The sequence below is a fragment of the Panulirus ornatus genome, chromosome 62 (assembly GCF_036320965.1).
Source record: "Panulirus ornatus isolate Po-2019 chromosome 62, ASM3632096v1, whole genome shotgun sequence".
Classification (NCBI taxonomy): domain Eukaryota; kingdom Metazoa; phylum Arthropoda; class Malacostraca; order Decapoda; family Palinuridae; genus Panulirus; species Panulirus ornatus.
The window spans coordinates 8,880,406-8,900,405 of NC_092285.1; the positions used below are offsets into that span (position 1 = coordinate 8,880,406).

Genomic DNA, 20,000 nt, shown 5'->3' on the forward strand with positions numbered 1-20,000 from the left:
CGAAGGTACAGTTTCCGAGATGCTCTCTGAGTGGCATAGGTAACCCAAGAGACTGCCGAAATGCCCACTGAGTGGCAGGTGATAACAAGACGCAACACGTGAAAATGATCGTTGAGTGGCTGGTGATCCAATATATTTGTGAAACGCTCATTGCGTGGCAGGTATTGAGACACGGCTTGTAAAGTGCGCACTGAGTGGCCGGTAGTGTGAGACACGGCTTGTGAAGTGCACACTGAGTGGCCGGTAATGTAAGACATGGCTTGTAAAGTGCATACTGAGTGGCTGGCCGGTAGTGTGAAACACGGCTTGTAAAGTGCACACTGAGTGGCCGGTAGTGTAAGACACGGCTTATAAATTGCTTACTGAGTGGCCGGTAGTGTGAGACACGGCTTGTAAAGTGCACACTGAGTGGCCGGTAAATCCAAGACACGAGGGCATAAGTAGGAAGGTAAATCTGTCTCCGTATTTACACTCGTATAAGTCAAAGGAGAAGAATGGAACGATGAGTATATAGCAGCTGGCGCGCCATTCCTTCACGTAAACAAGTGGGTTTACCTCTCTCTCTCTCTCTCTCTCTCTCTCTCTCTCTCTCTCTCTCTCTCTCTCTCTCTCTCTCTCATATGCGCGGTGAGCGCCACGCGCCTAGCCAGCCTTGCGCCTCCCGGCCGTATTACCCCTTACATGATCAGGTTGTGCTGGTAACACTGTCTTGTGAACGGCGTGTGTGTGTGTGTGTGTGTGTGAGGCCAGATCGGCATGGCAACACTGGCTCTTTAAAGACATATGCCTCGTCTAATTAGCCTCTTGGCCTATTAACTGCCAGGGTCATTAAGGTTGTCAGTGTCAAGTCGTATCAACTAATGAGGGGAATAAAAACATTGGAATGTTTTCATATGGGGTTGAAAATGATTCGAACGAGCTCCACATTTGCATATATATGTGTGTGTCTGTGTGTGTGTGTGTGTGTATGGCCTCACGCCCCTTAGGGAAATAAAGATGGTTCACTTGTGTGAGCTTTTGAGACTGATGGTTCACTGCTTCGAAGCAGCTTTTGAGACTGATGGTTCACTGCTTCGAAGCAGCTTTTGAGACATGGTTCACTGCTTCGAAGCAGCTTTTGAGACTGATGCTTCACTGCTTCGAAGCAGCTTTTGAGACTGATGCTTCACTGCTTCGAGGCAGCTTTTGAGACTGATGCTTCACTGCTTCGAAGCAGCTTTTGAGACTGACGGTTCACTGCTTCGAAGCAGCAGAGTGATTCGGTTGTCAGTGTGCTTCAAACGTTGTTGTTTTTAGGCAGGTTAAGAACCCTTGTGCTTGGCTTGTGTTGTCTGTTGAATTTAGTTCTTGTAATTAAGATATTATTGGTTGATTGGCTGGTTCATTGGGGAGGTTTTGGCTCGTAATAGCGCCTGGGTCATTAGACTGTCAACAACTTACCTTTTGAACAGCTTCTTCTGGTATGTTGAAGACCATTCTATATCAAGACTGCATACACACTCGCTGATAGACATACATGGTCCATGACTATATTTGAATCGATGAACAGAGATTAATTTTTTTGGGGGGTGGATATATATATATATATATATATATATATATATATATATATATATATATATATATATATATATATATATATATATATGCGTGACACGAAAATATACCTCCTGCCATCCCCCCATTTTTTTTTTTTTTTCTGCAGTGAATGGAGCCCCCAAGCGACATTCCGACGACATCATTTGCAAATTCATTTTTGCTCTCCCTTGCATTTCAAGTGGCCTCCGTTGCAGGCGGCACACAAGCGCTTTTGAATAATAAAAGATAAGGGGGGGTTGGGTTTGGGGGGGGGGCGAACTGTTCTCCATTTTCAGGGGATATGCGAGAACCGACTGAAGTCTTGCAAATCTGGGTTCGTACTTGAGGCTATTGCAAAAAAGGAGAAAAAAAAGAAAGGAAAAATGAAAAGGGAAAAGACAGATATAATGGATTTCTGTGTGGTTGTTGCGTGTTAAGCGTGGTGGCTTTCTTTAGCTGTGGTATTGCTAAGTACTGAATGGTCTTAGCTGTGGTAGTGCTAAGCAATGAATGACCTTAGCTGTGGTAGCGATAAGCATTCACTTAGCTGTGGTGGTGCTAAGTACTGATTGGTCTTAGCTGTGGAAGTGCTAAGCAATGAATGACCTTAGCTGTGGTAGCGATAAGCATTCACTGATCTTAGCTGTTGTAGTGCTAAGTACTGAATGATCTTAGCTGTGGTGGTGCTAAGCACTGAATGGTCTTACCTGTGGTGGGGCTAAGTACTGAATGGTCGTAGCTGTGGTAGTGCTAAGTACTGAATGGTCTTAGCTGTTGTAGTGCTAAGCACTGAATGGTCTTACCTGTGGTGGGGCTAAGTACTGAATGGTCGTAGCTGTGGTAGTGCTAAGTACTGAATGGTCTTAGCTGTTGTAGTGCTAAGCACTGAATGGTCTTAGCTGTGGTAGTGCTAAGCAATGAATGACTTTAGCTGTGGTAGTGATAAGCATTCACTGATCTTAGCTGTGGTAGTTGCAATCGTGAGGTATCTTAGCTGTGGCAGTGGTAATCATGAATGGTCTTATTATTATTTATTAAGGGTACTATTATTATTGTTATTATTATTATTATTACTGTTATTTTTTTTTTTCTCCATACCATTCGCTATTTCCCGCGATAGCGAGGTAGCGTTAAGAACAGAGGACTGGGCCTTTGAGGGAATATCCTCACCTGGACCTCTTCTCTGTTCCTTCTTTTGGAAAAAAAAAAAAAAAAAAGATTATTATTATTATTACTTGTCGTTTGACCCGAGACACAAGACTTCAAGGGATGAAGACTTAGCAGGTGAAAAAATTTAGTTTTGGAGGCAACTCCATGAAGAGGCAGGTGCCTCCAAGTCTCAAGACGTCAACTTCAAACCTAGATCATTGTCTATAGGCTCGTGGAAAGGCGACTCCAAAAGCCACTATACCTCCAAAACTGTGATCAGAGATAACTCCAAGGGCAGAGACTCGCCAACTCCAAACTGTTTGTGTGTGGGTGGGTGGGTGTGTCTTTGATGTCAACATATATGAGGAAAGTTTCTCCATAAAGAGAAGATATGAAGCTGGGTATTGAATAAAAAAGGGAACGCCATTTTTCAAGTCTCTTTTAACCCATCCAACTACAAGAAATGCTGACATATTTCCCCTCCGCCGAAGCAAGATCAAATGTGCTGTGAGAATATGCATTAGTATTCGTAGCCTTGTACATGTATAGCTCTGGGCTGGGAGAGATGGTGTACGTACATGTTGATATAACAGCATGTGTGCACGTATGCACATGCCCCTATTTTTTCATTATTGTTATTATTATTATTAGTATTATTATTATTATTATTATCATTATTGTTATTATCATTATTTTATTATTTTATTAGAAAATGCCAAGTGAGGATATTCCCTCCTCAAGCTCTGTCCTCTGTTCTTAACGCTACCTCGCTCACGCGGGAAATGGCGAATATGCATGGAAAAAAAATATACAAGTTCACAACAATATACATATGCACATATCGCATTGCAATACCGTGGGAGCCTTACTCATGTTATGAGACGAAAAAGCTGTTTGGTTTCTGATCGTGTGTGCTGTGTGAAGCGTTTCTCATCATTAGCTATGTGTCTGTGTGAAGATCTTAATCATGGAGTGTTTGTGGATGAGTAAAAAAGTAGCAATTCGATCAAGGGAATTTTCCAATTGGTTGCTGGGTATGTGTTGTCACACACTATCTTGCCCTTGATTAACAGCTCTTTGCTCATTGGCAAGGTATGATGAGTTCCCTTGTCTATTGAGGATAGGTGAAAGATCTCGTATTATTGAGACTTTCGTGTTAATTAGCTCCGTTTTCCAGTGTTAAATCTTTCAGAAATTTTCTATCGCTTAGGAGGGACGTAGTTAGCTTACCTGTGTGTTGGTGGAGAACATGTTGTGTAAGAACACCTTCATTCAGTCTCGTGGATAGTGAGGTGGTAGTGAGGCCTGTGTAGTCTGTAATCTTCATCTGGCCAGTCGCATTTGTAGACTACATTAATATTCTTTCCTTTTCAGTCCCCCAGAGATTAGTATAACCATAACTTGCGTCGAAATGATAACTAGGAAACTAGTTCATGCTAGATATACTCTTCGTCTTTTGTATATCTACACAAATATACTCTGGTCTTTTATATATATACACAGATATACTACGTTCTTTTATGTATACACAGATATACTCTGGTCTTTTGTATATACGCATATATACTCGTCTTGTATATTTACATAGATATACTCTGATCTTTTGTATATATACAGATATACTCTGGTCTTTTATGTATACACATATATACTCTGGTCTTTCATATATACACGATATACTCTGGTCTTTCACATATACACAGATAGACTCTGATCTTTTGTATATACACAGATATACTCTGGTTTTTTATATATACACATATACTCTGGTCTTTTGTATATACACAGATATACTCTGGTTTTTTATATATACACATATACTCTGGTCTTTTGTATATACACAGATATACTCTGGTTTTTTATATATACTCAGATATACTCTAGTCTTTTGTATATATACACAGATATACTCTAGTCTTTTATACGTATGTCCCTGTAGATTCACTGGAACTCCGATGTCGTCCCTAACTAACCCCTTACCGAAAGAGATGTGTTTCATGGTTCACTAACAACGAACGTGTGGTCGGTTCTAGAGAAGTCCCAGCGAAATGGTGTGTTCCCATATTGCGCTGCTGTAAAGAAAACGTACTTGCCATTGTATTGCAATGAACAAAAAAAAAAAAATGCTTTCTTCGCTGGTGTTGCAATAGGGGGGGAGAGGAGAAAAAAAGTAAAAGACTCTTCTTATCTTATCTTTTATTATGAGAAGAATGTTAGAAGGAAGAAAAGATTTTACAGCTATATCGTATTTAACCTCGTGTAGATAAATGCATCGCTTGGCGCTCCTCCCTTAGATTACAAGCCGGATGATGAACCAAGGTAACATGGTCAACGTTTAAAAAAAAAGAAGATGAATTTAGGGTCCTTTATGGCATCACATTAAGATCCAGTGAGTAAGATAAGATAGTGTGTGTGTGTACGTGTCTGTGTATGTACAGGTGTATATTTGTGCATCGTCTATGTTTATCTGCTGTGTGTGTGTGTGTGTGTGTATTTGTGCATCATCTGTGTTTATCTGCTGTGTGTGTGTGTGTGTGTGTGTGTGTGTGTGTGTATTTGTGCATCATCTGTGTTTATCTGCTGTGTGTGTGTGTGTGTGTGTGTGTGTGTGTGTGTGGACCTACGTATATTTAGTAAAGGCGTTGCTTTCGTCCCAATTCATCGCAATGTCATCCCAATTTATTCGCAGGAAGTTTTAATCATGTGTGTTTACCTGTTTATCATGTGTGTTTACCTGTTTAATCATGTGTTTTTACCTGTTTACTCGCGCCATCAGATCCGGTCTCTCTTATCTCTTATCTCTTGGTTTATCACCAGCGCCCGAAGATAAGCCCTCACACATTTTCCCCCTCCTCCCATCCCTTCCTTGGAAGACCCGGTGGCTCGCCACTGTGCAATAAGCATCACCTGTGGCGTAATAAGATGAGAGTAACGGTCCCTTATTGCAATAAGACCTGACTAGATATATGACTTTACAGAGGATTACAGTGTTGAAGTTCGTTCCCATGCCCAGTGACAAGGTGACTGTGCAGTGTGTCATTGTCAACTCGCCGTATGACAGTGTTCGTGTGGACTCTCCTGTCATATGGCTATGGCTATTTCAACTCACGGTCTTTGGTAATGGTGACGTGAACTCTGTGTCACATGACAAGTGTCATGTCGTCTCTTGTTATATGACAGTTTCTTGCCATGGTTTTTTAATATATGACAGTGGTATGGTGACCTCTTTGTCATGTCATTTTTCCTTGTATGACAGTGTGGTGTAGGCACCTCTCGTCCTATGACAGCGTGATGTTATCTCCTGTCATATGACAGTATTCTTATCACCTCTCGTCCTATGACAGTGTCATCTTATCTCCTGTCATATGACAGTATTCTTATCACATCTCGTCCTATGACAGTGTCATGTTATCTTTTGTTCATGGGACATTTCCTTGTCACCTCTTTGTCATATGACATATGCCATGTTTACTCTCGTCTTTCTCCTTATCATTACATAGAAAAAGGGAAACGGATGCAGTACGCAAGACATGCAGTTATAGAAATTGGACAGGCAGAATGTACATTGTAAAAATCTATGGCTAAAACTTAATCCTGAAGACAAACTAAGTGATATTCCAACATTAGTCAACACTTACAATATATATATATATATATATATATATATATATATATATATATATATATATATATATATATATATATATATATATATATATATATATATTTCATAACTTACTGTGCAAAACAAAACTTTAGATTTGAAAGTATAACATCTATATGCAATTGAGAACTACATATGATTTTATCATTTAATTCATTGACAATAAAACCTCAAATACACACACAGACACACACACATACACACTCTTTCCCTGAATTCTTCATCTAATTCATCACTTTCCAGTACTTGTTCTCGGACCGAACTGCCTCTCAAACATGTGCAGAGAAGGGGAGAAAAGAACATTGAGGCTTTTCAATATCAATCGATTTGAATTCCCCAAAATACCTCTTGTGCTCTATATTGCCAGATCCTTCGTATGATATGGAAGTTCGTGTTTACTTTGTAAACCCCAAGTGTGGCTTGGGAAAAAATTTTATACAATGAATTTGATTACTTTTGTTGGTCGTATCTTGGGCTGCATTAGAGTAGGTGGTTTTAATGTAGAGTCTAAGAGGTATTTCAAAGATCACGGTTCATTTTTGGGGGGCAAAAGTGATATATCTGCTGGAATATCCTCGCAATATTCACTTGCTAACCGACTTGAAGTAGAGGAATATCGTATAGCGTTAATAACGAAGGCATTGTGATCTTCTTCGACAAGTAAATATGAGATGATTCATCTGTCGATGTATTCCACATAGTTTCTTTTAGACCAAGAGTAACTTGATTAAAATTTTCGCCATATTAATGCAGTGACATTATCCTTTGTAGGACTTCCATCATCAGTGTCTTGTGAAGCAGGACTTGGTGGTGGTTGATAAGCGCGAACTTCAGTGTCGAAGCTAGAATAACAAGTACAGGAAGTAAGGGACCCCTAAAAGAACGTGCCTGTATCAAAGAAAAAGGGACTCCCTAAAAGAACGTTTCTGTGTCTAGTAAAATAAAAGGGAACCCTAAAAGAACGTGCCTGTATCAAAGAAAAAGGGACTCCCTAAAAGAACGCTTCTGTGTCTAGTGAAATAAATGGGACCCCCTAAAAGAACGCTCCTGTGTCTAGTAAAATAAAAGGGACCCCCTAAAAGAACGCTCCTGTGTCTAGTGAAATAAAAGGGACCTCCTAAAAGAACGCTTCTGTGTCTAGTAAAATAAATGGGACCCCCTAAAAGAACGTTCCTGTGTCTAGTAAAATAAGAGACCCCCTAAAAGAACGTTCCTTTATCTAGCAAGATAAAAGGGACCCCATAAAAGAACGTTTCTGTATCAAGGATCATTATGTTAACAGAAGGGACGAAATGACGAATTTATCACACCCGCTCATTTACTCCCAGACATCAAATTTCAGATTCATTAGAATCGGAATCTTCAAAAAAAAATATCTATTTAGACGCCAGGATTCTAATTCTGGTCTCAAATACCTTTGGGAGGTGTGGAGGAAGATATTCGATCCCACTGAGACGTCGGGTCCTTTTTTCAAGATCCCATTTGGGGGTTGGGAATATCCCAAAAATATTGACGCTGTCGACCAAGGAGGGAGAGAGAGCGAGCTTTGAGCAGATGATTCCGCAAATTGGCTCTGGATACGAGAAGAAGGAGAGCGAGAGAAGGGGACATAAGGATCTTAAAAAGAGATAAAGAAAACTATGTAAAGGGGAGAAGAAAGAAACCAGGAATGGCTCTAAGATAACTTGGCAGGATAGAGAACGGTGTATAAAGGGGAGAAGAAAGAAACAAGGAATGGCTCTAAGATAACTTGGCAGGATAGAGAACGGTGTATAAAGGGGAGAAGAAAGAAACCAGGAATGGCTCTAGGATAACTTGGCAGGATAGAGAACTAGAGAACGGTGTATAAAGGGGAGAAGAAAGAACCTGGAATGGCTTTAAGATAACTTGGCAGGATAGAGAACGGTGTATAAAGGGGAGAAGAAAGAAACCAGGAATCGCTTTAGGATAACTTGGCAGGATAGAGAACTAGAGAACGGTGTATAAAGGGGAGAAGAAACCAGGAATGGCTTTAAGACAACTTGGCAGGATAGAGAACTAGAGAACTGTGTATAAAGGGGAGAAGAAAGAAACCAGGAATGGCTCTAAGATAACTTGGCAGGATAGAGAACGGTGTATAAAGGGGAGAAGAAAGAAACAAGGAATGGCTCTAAGATAACTTGGCAGGATAGAGAACGGTGTATAAAGGGGAGAAGAAAGAAACCAGGAATGGCTTTAGGATAACTTGGCAGGATAGAAAACTAGAGAACGGTGTATAAAGGGGAGAAGAAAGAAACCAGGAATGGCTTTAAGATAACTTGGCAGGATAGAGAACTAGAGAACGGTGTATAAAGGGGAGAAGAAAGAAACCAGGAATGGCTCTAAGATAACTTGGCAGGATAGAGAACGGTGTATAAAGGGGAGAAGAAAGAAACCAGGAATCGCTTTAGGATAATTTGGCAGGATAGAGAACTAGAGAACGGTGTATAAAGGGGAGAAGAAAGAAACCAGGAATGGCTCTAAGATAACTTGGCAGGATAGAGAACGGTGTATAAAGGGGAGAAGAAAGAAACCAGGAATGGCTTTAAGATAACTTGGCAGGATAGAGAACTAGAGAACGGAGTATAAAGGGGAGAAGAAAGAAACCAGGAATGGCTTTAAGATAACTTGGCAGGATAGAGAACTTGAGAATGGTGTATAAAGGTAAGAAGAAAGAAACCAGGAATGGCTCTAAGATAACTTGGCAGGATAGAGAACTAGAGAACGTTATACGTGAACGTGTAGAGCTTCGTTGCGTAAAGAAACCAAATCCCCACCCCCGAAGAGAACGAAAACGGGAAGGTTGGAACGAGGCGTTTGGAAAGAAAACGACCCACCCATCTCTTCCTTGTCATGCAGAGTAACCCATCTCCATTTTCTATCACTTTATACCCCATAGGTTTGTTTCCCCTCCCAGTCTGGTGGCGAGTATCTCTCCCTTGACCTTTCCTTCGTCTTTGACCTCAGCTTGAACTCGGCTTTGACCTGCAAGACACAGGTCGAAATACAGAGCTTCGGTATCCCCCCTACGAAATCGGTCAAGCTACTGTGTATGCTAAACCACCAACCAACCAACCAACTCACTCAGGACTAGCAACCAATTCATACACATGCCTCGTTCGTGTATCTGTATGCGTATTTCGTGAGGTTTTAATCTCTCTAAGAAAACGGGAAATGGGTGAAGTGAGTTCGGACATGATTATCCGATCAAAAATGAGATGGGGAGAAAAAAAAAAGAGAGTTAACTTTAATCTTTGCTGAGAGAGGTAGTGAGTGAGGGTGGTGTGTGTCCGTGTGTGTGTACACACACACGGACACTCACACACCGCTAAGAATCTGTAGAAGGTGAAGCGATAATCCTATTCCTGTACGTGGGTAAATGAGTCTTGTAAAGCTTTATACATATAGCGTTCTCCCACACTATAGTCAAAGAGGATTAGGTGCCAGTCTCTCCTGTCTAACACCCGCTGGATTGGATACATGTGTGTTGTTATTTACCCTCAGTCGTAATCACAAACAGAACGGGTATTGTACAGTATGTAGATGATGCTATAGTATTGATCAGATATATATATATATATATATATATATATATATATATATATATATATATATATATATATATATATATATTGGAAAGGATCACAATTTTGCGCGTGATCAAGGTATTCCTATAAGTCCACGGGGAAAATGAAACCCGAAAAGTTCCCAAGTGCACTTTCGTGTAGTAATCACATCATCAGGGGAGACACAGAGAGAAATATAACAGTCAGTTGATATACATCAACTGACTGTTGTATTTCTCTTGTGTCTCCCCTGATGATGTGATTATTACACGAAAGTGCGCTTGGGAACTTTTCGGGTTTCATTTTCCCCGTGGACTTATAGGAATATATATATATATATATATATATATATATATATATATATATATATATATATATATATATATATATATATATATATATATAAACGGTACAAGAAATTTCGTGTCTGCTTTGCATCTAAGAATTAAAAAGACTTTGCCTTACAAAATCATTTCGAAATTCGGTTGCAGTAGCTTACTAAACTTAAAAGAAAAATACATTACATATCAATCAGTTTCCACATAGTCACAGGCAAGCCTGTTCCAAGGCAATGCATTCATCAGAATACATCTTATACAATACAATCCCGGGCAATAATACATCATTGTCATTCACGAAGCCCAAGAACATACATTTGTTATTTTTTTTTTTCCTCATTCATTGGTCCTTACAATTATTCAAATATATATATAAATATACATTTATGTATAAAATAACTCCTAACACAACGCAGTACGCTTCAACCTTACTTCAACAAAATAGATGAATATTATATCTAAGGTAGATATTCTCAAGTACCCACATGAGTATATCATACAAGAATAAACACATACACGAACACACAGGGAGGACCTTATTGTCTGTTGCTCTTTGAATTCCTTTTGTATTCTCGGCAAGATAAGTATATACACACGCACACTTTGAAGCAAATTGATAAATTCTTGCATGTTTAGTCGAGAGCTTTATATATATATATATATAAACTTATTTACCAATTTGTATGAGTTCCAGCCTCCACTGTATGATTATGGTAAAACAGAAGCAAAGAGGAAATTTGCATACCTGTGACACAATAGGATTAGCCTAGATCCCAATGCATTAAAAAATAAGTATTTAACTTTAATTCATTAAAGTTATATTAGTATTTGACTTTCATTTGGCAATTTTTGTGTTTACACAAATTGTTCCCCTTAAGGTGTTGCTGTGTATTTCACATAACCTCCTAGTTCCAGCCTGGGATAATTTTCTGACTTTAGTAAGGCCCTTTTTCTAGACATCTCTTAATTCTAAAGACATTCCCAAATAAATGCACATCTTTATCCAAGTTTTACATCAGGGGGGACAGGTCATCACCACTGTGGCCCCAGATGTGTGTCTATTGATCATCATCACTACACCTAAAAGCACAATGGAATTATTTCAAAGCGCTTCGTGAGCGTTCGCAGCCTACCGAAGTCTGTCGATATATTTAGGACCCTGTAAGTGCCACCGGGGCTGCACTTACACTTCTCAGTCACACACACAGACATACATACACATACACACACACACGAGATAACCTCACCACATCATCACTATAACACACACTCGTCTCTCTCTCAAATGTATACATCATCCCAAAGCTTGATAAGGTATATACATTGGTGGTTGGGGTGGTGCGGGGGTTGTGGTGTTGGGGTAAAAGGAGGGGGAAAGACACTTATGAACATTTCCCCCCTCACCCCACCCAATATGTCACAAGTCTTTCCCGTGCCTGTCTTTCCCTCCTCTCAGACACTGCTCTCTAGTGCAGCGTCCATGAGTGGGATCTGGTCCGGGTCTCTCTGTGTGGCAGATTCGGCGTCGCCGTGAGTCTGCTTCGCTGTCTTTTTCCCCTGGGGCTGTTGCCTCTGCTGTTTCCCCTGCTGCTGCTGTTCCTGCTGTTGCTGGTGCTGTGCCGTGCGGGCGTGGTCGATGGTGGCATAGATGGTGGAGTCGGAGCGGATGACCGCCCCGTTGGCTCCTCCACCACCTCCACCTCCCGTAGATTTCTTTTGCTTCGTCTTCCCGTTGTTGAAGGTCAGCTCGGCGTATTCCACGTCGTCTCTGTCAGAGCTCTGGGGGACGGCCAGAGAGAGAGAGAGAGAGAGAGAGAGAGAGAGAGAGAGAGAGAGAGAGAGAGAGAGAGACGGGCGTGTGGGTGGGTGAGAAACATTATTCTGAATCAGATATTGGGATTGTCTCTCAATATATTTAATATATATATATATATATATATATATATATATATATATATATATATATATATATATATATATATATATATATATATGTAATTATCATAGATTATTTATACATTTATTTATATGATGTCAATATGACAGAAGTTAATACATCTCAATTATCTTCTAAATACAGACTTGATTATGTTTATTATCATGGTTTTGTGTCAATTGAGAATGAGCCAAAATTTAGGTACTATTTCTTTTAACTAATGTGGAATCTATGCAAATTTGAGACTAAATAGATTCCTTCTAACTCCATAGACACTTCTATGTCACTTGCTATGTACTCATCCTTAAAAACAGACCTCTCTTTATATACCTACTAGAATGATTAGTAAAGCCATATATATATATATATATATATATATATATATATATATATATATATATATATATATATATATATAATAGACAAACAGCTATTGCATACAGAGGAAGGAGAGAGCAAAGATTTTAAAGCAGGTTAGTGTGTGTGTGTTGTGTGTGTGTGTGTGTTGGTGAAATGTCAGACTAGCCACACAAAAAGACATGGCTAAAGAGAAGACAATTTCAAACCATCAGTTCTCCCGTCAAAGTATCTGAAGTCGTACGTGTCTATAAGGTTTAAATGTATATGGTTTTCAGGCATGAATTTCGACTTTTCCATACCTTTGCCTTGTCACTATGTTCACCTTTGCCACAGTTGGGTCGTTTGAGGTCACATGGTAGTTAGTTCTACAGCTCTAACGACCTCGTTGGGCTTGTTTAGCAGTGAGTAGTTTGATGTCAGAGAAATGTGTTTCTTGCTGATTCATTGACAAAGGAATTCAGTGTATTATTATTATTATTATTATTATTATTATTATTATTATTATTATTATTATTTTATTATTATTATTTTATTATTTATCTTTATTATTATTATTGATCGCCGTTTCCCGCATTATCATTATCATTATTATTCAACCCCGTGATCCATGTTAACTGGGGCTTCTGCAGCTTCCAGGCTGCGCTCCACACAGTAGCAGGATGGTGACGACCCTTGTTTAGGGTGAACTGATCCTCGAAGGGACTGTCTGTACTCCTATCAGTCCTCTGTGGACTGATAGGAGTGCAGTAAAAAAAAAATTGAGAGGAAGCCTGGCCAAAAATGTATATGTGGGTGGGTCGGGCCATTCTTTCGTCTGCTTCCTTGCGCTACCTCGCTAACGCGGGAGACGGCGACAACGTATGATGATGAAATATATATATATATATATATATATATATATATATATATATATATATATATATATATATATATATATATATATAATATAGCAATACACATCTGGAACAGATAATTAATTTATCTAGATAGTTGACAAAAACAATATTGAAACGCCTTTGCCAATGGCATTATACTACTGTATTTCGCAAGTATAGCTTCTTCTATTACTTGTATGACAGCAGTTGTAGTGCTTGTAGTCTCTTGCTATCGTCAGATGTTGTTATAACATTAATAATAGAAGATGTGGTTGTGTTGTGGTTACAGGAGATTCTCTAGCAGTCGTTAAAGGTGGGTTGTATAAATGGTGGTCAGGGTTGTAGTTCTGTCGTATCGGTACAGCAGTAGTATTAGCTGTATCAATAGCATTAGACGAAAGGGATAGAAAGTATACAGCGGTAATAATAGCTGTAGTAATAGCTGTAACAATAGGAAAATAGAAAATAGCTTTGATTATAGCTATATTAATAGTAATAGTCATAGCAGTGATGCTAGTCTTTAACACTAGCTATAGACGGTAGAAAAAAAATGATTGCAGGAGTAATAGTAGTAATAGCTGTAGCAATAGCAGTAAAGAAAACAGTAGCTGGTGAATCATCTACTGACTTTTCTCTCTTTAAATCTTACAACTATCGTTACGTCAGCATGCCTTCAGGGTGCGTTAATTGTCTCATCTTAATATCAATGCATGCGTAGATAACACACATACGTCGTAATGTATTTTAATGCGTATATATATATATATATATTATATATATATATATATATATATATATATATATATATATATATATATATATATATATATATATGTATGTATGTGTCACGTGTCTGCTTCGTGAATACATTATATATATATATATATATATATATATATATATATATATATATATATATATATATATATATATATATATATATATTAAAGACAGGATCGATGCAGGAACACACACGAGACGATTATATAAGCAGGAAATACGTATGTGACTTGCAACTTACGTTGTATAGCACAGTATGGTGGAGAAACCTTACAGAAATGAGAGATATATTTTGGAAGGCAGGGGTTGCAGGCATACAGTAGCTAGCAGGCATAAGTACAACAGGACTGAAAGATAAATGAAGATGAGTGAGGGAGGTGAGTGAGTGAGAGGAGATGAGTGAGGGCGGTGAGTGAGTGAAAGGAGATGAGTGAGGGCGGTGAGTGAGTGAAAGGAGATGAGTGAGATGAAGGAGGTGAGTGAGGGAGATGCGTGAGTGAGGAGATGAGTGAGAGATGAGTGAGGGAGGTGAGTGAGTGATGAGTGAAGGGAGATGAGTCAGGGAGGTCAGTGAGTGAGTGAGAGATGAGTGAGGGAGGTGCGTGAGTGAGAGTGAGAATGACTGGGAAGAAACAGGTTTGTTAAGAATATATGGGCTATGGAGTGAAACTAGAAGGCTCTGGTGATACGCGATGGTAGCTATGGGTACTGAGGGGCTGTGCAATTCCTTCAGAGCAAGAAGATTTGGATAGCTATGGACTAAGGAGGCAAATTGAGCCCTAGTATCCAGACTTCACTGTGGGGGGGGGGAAAAACACAGGATATACAGAGGTCCAAAAAAGGTTAAGGAATTAGAAATGCTGGATAGTGACCACAAGAAAACTCGACATTATTAAGGAAACCTTAAGTTTTAGGGACCAATTTAGGGGTAATTCATTCTAATTGACAGACCAATTTAGGGGTATCTCATTCTAATTGACAGACCAATTTAGGGGTATCTCATTCTAATTGACAGACCAATTTAGGGTTATCTCATTCTAATTGACAGACCAATTTAGGGGTATCTCATTCTAATTGACAGACCAATTTAGGGGTATCTCATTCTAATTGACAGACCAATTTAGGGGTATCTCATTCTAATTGACAGACCAATTTTGGGGTATCTAATTCTAATTGACAGACCAATTTAGGGGTATTCATTCTAATTGACAGACCAATTTAGGGGTATCTAATTCTAAATGACAGACCAATTTAGGGGTATCTAATTCTAATTGACAGATATCTTTGAGAAGAGCCATTCATTTGTTGATCATTTATGATCGTCAGAGTCAGTTAAGTCCTCCCACCGTCAGCATTTATCACACAGACCAAAACAGGAAAGAGATGATAATTATATTTAGAGATAAAAATATCTACCAGTCAATCAGTCATTCTCTCTGTCAGTTATTACATCCGCCTGTCTGTCTATCTATATGTCCAATATTTTTTACCTAACTCTAGCTCTATCTTTTGATATATATATATATATATATATATATATATATATATATATATATATATATATATATATATATATATATATATTGATCACATAATGCCTTTCAGCTGCAAAGATTCGAACCCGGACCTTTTTGTGCGGTAGCTGGGATGATGAGTAAGCACAGGTAAAAGCTTTTGATCTTTATTCCTCAGTAATCCTCTTTCCCGGCCACTGGCATCGTCCCCATACATTATGTCACCACCATTTCCTCAGACGCTTTCGAAACCGTCATGGTTTCTTCTAAGAATATGTGGGCTGCTTCCTAGGCTTTTCTCACTTGTTTACTCAATCCTCTGTGCAATTTGTTTTCATCTTCTTACCACCTTGATCGGTGTCCATTTCTTGTCTGTGTGGACTTGTTTGTGTGGACAAGAAGCGCCACAGATCTCCTCTGATGCTTATTTTACCCAGTATTAACTGATCCTTTTGGGCATACCTCGCCTTGATTCTCCATTATATATGGCCGGACATTCGGCTGAAGGTGTACTGTATATCCTTACTGATACATCTACCACCTCTTAGTTTGAATGCATCACCCAGCTCCGTCCCTGACGAAGTAGCAACGTTTTAATCCCGTCTTGTGTAAGCAGCTATCTATATTCGAAGCCTTTTCGCAATTTGAGACTTGTATAACTCGTTTTCAACTTTATATTGCTCAGTAATGCCTTTATGTCTTTTCACTCTGTTATTAGCCTTCTCCTTGAGCTTTATTGATAAACCCTCAAGGTAACACAACTTTTTGAACGCCCCTATGACGAATCTGCTCGCTTCCTCCTAGTGCTAATATACGATATCCCTTGTATCGGATGACCGATCAGTTGCTATTGGACAGCAGGCCAAAGTTTGGTCAAGAGGATGAAAGAATTTAAGAGCTGGTCATCATAGTGCATCGGTGGCATTTCTTGTCCACATAAATAAGTATAGACACCTGTCAAGGTAGAAAGGTTCCACATACAAGTTGAACATACAAGTGAGAAAAAGCCTTTGAAGCAGCCCAGATATGATTGAGACAGAGGTGACCAGCACCTATGGACTTTTCGTAAGTTGGGTAGAATCGCATACGATATATAGAGGCGCGGGGTCGGGCATTAGGGTAAGAGGCCGGCCTAAGGGTTAAACGCCATGGAGCGTCCGGTGAGGTGGATGAGTTGCCTGAGGAGATATATAGGATGGGAATGATACAGAGGCACAAGGCACTGTGTCTTAGCCTCTCTGATGAAGGCTTTTGCACGAGCCGAAATGGTGGAGGATGAAAGCGAAAAGCTCTTGACTTTTGTTTACACACCATCCCAGTTCACATCTGTTATATAAACTATATATATATATATATATATATATATATATATATATATATATATATATATATATATATATATATATATATATATATACCCTACACCTTTTCTCTTCTCTAAGTCCTTTAATGACATACGTCTAACTCAGAGAGCACATCTTATATTTCCCTGTCAATATACTTCGTCCAATACTCCTGTAATGATAGACATTATATACACTAGGGGAAAGAGTGGCTTAGATTAACCCAGAAGAAAAGATGAAACTGATTTATGTAAGGTGATGAGCTGGACATGCTAGAATTATCAAGGGGTAAAGAGCACTGTAGATTTTAACAATTAAAAGACAACTTATGATTACATTCACTACTGACCCACGTTTAATTTTGAAAACTTTTGATTTGATTGAACAGATGAACGGGGAAAGATACAGCCCATATCTCTTACTGGGGTGAACAATAGAGTAAGCCTTTAGTTAAAACAGGATCACGAACTACATTATCATACAGGATAGACAAACTCAAAATCATACACAATACACTAACCACAAGCAGTACCCAGGACCGTGGGACACGATGCCTCTCCCAGAAAAACAAGAAGTCAAACACATACACAAGAGGGCTTATATATATATATATATATATATATATATATATATATATATATATATATATATATATATATATATACACACACATCATACACAAGGCCCCCACATCACAGACATAGATAAACTAACAGAGAAGACGTGTTGCATAGAAGAGTTTTTACAGAGACACACACAGACATACCAACAGGGTGTTACAATGGAAGCCACAGGGAGGGACCTAACCTAACCCACGGGCGGGGCGCGCCCCATTTCCCCTTCCTCCTCCTCCTCCTCCTCCGGAGACACTTACCTCGGAGATCTTGGAGTTCTTGTCCTTGCTGTCGTAAGGGAAGGTTTCGTAGATGTTGGCGTGTTTGAGCTTCGGTGGGATCCCGTCGACGTCCTCGTAGGTCGGCTCCACTGTTCGTCAAATTGACGTGTGACATTTGGGTTTAAGGTTTTGCGTCTGATGGTCTTCGTAACGGCAATATAAATGTGTGCCCAGGGAAAAACATTTTTTAAGAGAACAAAATTTTTATTTTTTATTTTATTTTTTATTTTTTTGTTGGGGGGGGTGTTGATGGGTCATAAGGACCCGTTATGTAGTTTGATTTTTTTTATGAAGTGGTGGTTTTAAATAAGAAATAATGTCATATGGACCAATTTAGATGTTTTTTTTTTCATTAATTGGAGTGCAAATGAATTATTTCTTTCTTTTTTGTAATGGCTATGCCTATACATAATACAGACACAAACAACATTAGATATCACTTCAGATGATAATTCTCACTTATGACCATTGTTGTACATACAACACTATGCCTACAACTCCTCTATCTATCTCATGAAACTACAACAGCTGTTGTAGTCCATACAGCACTATGCCTACAACTCCTCTATCTATCTCTTGAAACTACAACAGCTGTTGTAGTACAGACACACAGACACACACATACACACACATATATATAGCTATTACTGTCCTTGCATCATAGCTCTGTCATCCCTAATAGATACTACAATAAAAACTACAGCAGGAGATCTTACAACCTCTACAACACGCATCACCCTACGTCCGTTGCAGCCATTCTACAATTCCAGCCATGATAACAAGTCTTCTACAACCCCTGTTGTGATATGCCTCACCCATCCATCTACAGCAAAGCCAAATTACGACACTCAGAATACATCCGCCTACGGCATCAACAACTACCTTACTACCCAACCCAACGCCACCCCATCACCCGAAACCTGACTACATAACTGCCACAGCTACAACTTATGGATGGGCCTCTCCCCCTAATCCTCGCCTCTCACTACTTCGAGGCTACAACTTTACAGGAGAAAGAGAGATGGATGTCCCTTCTCTACAACATACAGGTCTACTGAACACCATAACCCACTACAACATACAGGTTCTACTGAACACCATAACCCACTACAACAAGGTCTACTGAACACCATAACCTACTACAACATACAGGTTCTACTGAACACCATAGCTCACCAGTCCTGCAGAAGATAACGTCTGGGCCGTCATCCCCATCTTTGCTGTGGTGTAGTGGGGCGTGGGGCACCTTCAGCCCGGACTCTGGACGCTCCTTGCTCCTCCTGGCGTCTCCCCTCAACTTCATTACGACCACGACCACGATGGCCACCAGGACCAGCGCCCCAACTACGCCGATGAGGACCCCCAAGATGGGCGTGATTGGGAAGATGTGCGTCGAAGGAATGGCTGGCGAAAGAGGAGAAATGATTAGGGTTGTTCAGATGTGTAGACTTGATGGCCTTCCCTCGCGTTTGCGTGGTAGCGCCAGGAATCGACGAAGAAAAGGCCACATCGGCTCTCATCCATTTCTTGGCCTTTTCTCGCGTTTGCGAGGTAGCGCCAGGAATCGATGAAGAAAAGGCCACATCGGCTCTCATATCCATTCCCTGGCCTTTCCCTCGCGTTTGCGAGGTAGCGCCAGGAATCGATGAAGAAAAGGCCACATCGGCTCTCATATCCATTCCCTGGCCTTCTCTCGCGTTTGCGAGGTAGCGCCAGGAATCGACGAAGAAAAGGCCACAGCCGCTCTCATCCATTCCCTAGCTGTCATGTGTAATGCACCGAAACCACAGCTCCCTATCCACATCCAGGCCCCACAGACCTTCCCATGGTTTACTTCAGACGCTTCACATGCCCTGGTTCGGACTTGTGATAGCACGTCGACCCCAGTATACCACATCGTTCCAATTCAGTCTATCCCGTGCACGACTTTCACCCTCCTGCTTGTTCAGGCACCGATCGTTCAAAATCTTTTTACTTCCATCCT

The 20,000-nt window shown here is 39.8% G+C and overlaps 1 protein-coding gene and 1 long non-coding RNA gene across 10 annotated transcripts in view; one reads left to right on the forward strand and one right to left on the reverse strand.

Annotated features, from left to right (window-relative positions):
• The window catches only part of LOC139745785 (uncharacterized), a 583,323-nt gene that overhangs the window by 85,561 nt on the left and 477,762 nt on the right, over positions 1–20,000 (forward strand). The gene's annotated exons all lie outside the window — the stretch shown is intronic.
• LOC139745784 (nephrin-like) overlaps positions 10,605–20,000 on the reverse strand; it is a 407,506-nt gene continuing 398,110 nt past the window's right edge. For 4 of the 9 annotated variants that reach the window (XM_071656322.1, XM_071656324.1, XM_071656323.1 and 1 more), the window contains exons 12-14: positions 19,193–19,420; positions 17,996–18,105; positions 10,605–12,092 (exon numbers count right to left, since the gene is read on the reverse strand). In XM_071656322.1, coding sequence (XP_071512423.1) covers positions 11,766–12,092; positions 17,996–18,105; positions 19,193–19,420 — 665 coding nt within the window. In that variant the 3' untranslated portion in view covers positions 10,605–11,765. Of the gene's footprint in view, positions 12,093–14,505; positions 14,612–17,995; positions 18,160–19,192; positions 19,421–20,000 lie in introns of those variants that run through there. The other 5 variants (XR_011711951.1, XR_011711950.1, XR_011711954.1 and 2 more) reach the window with 5 other exon arrangements.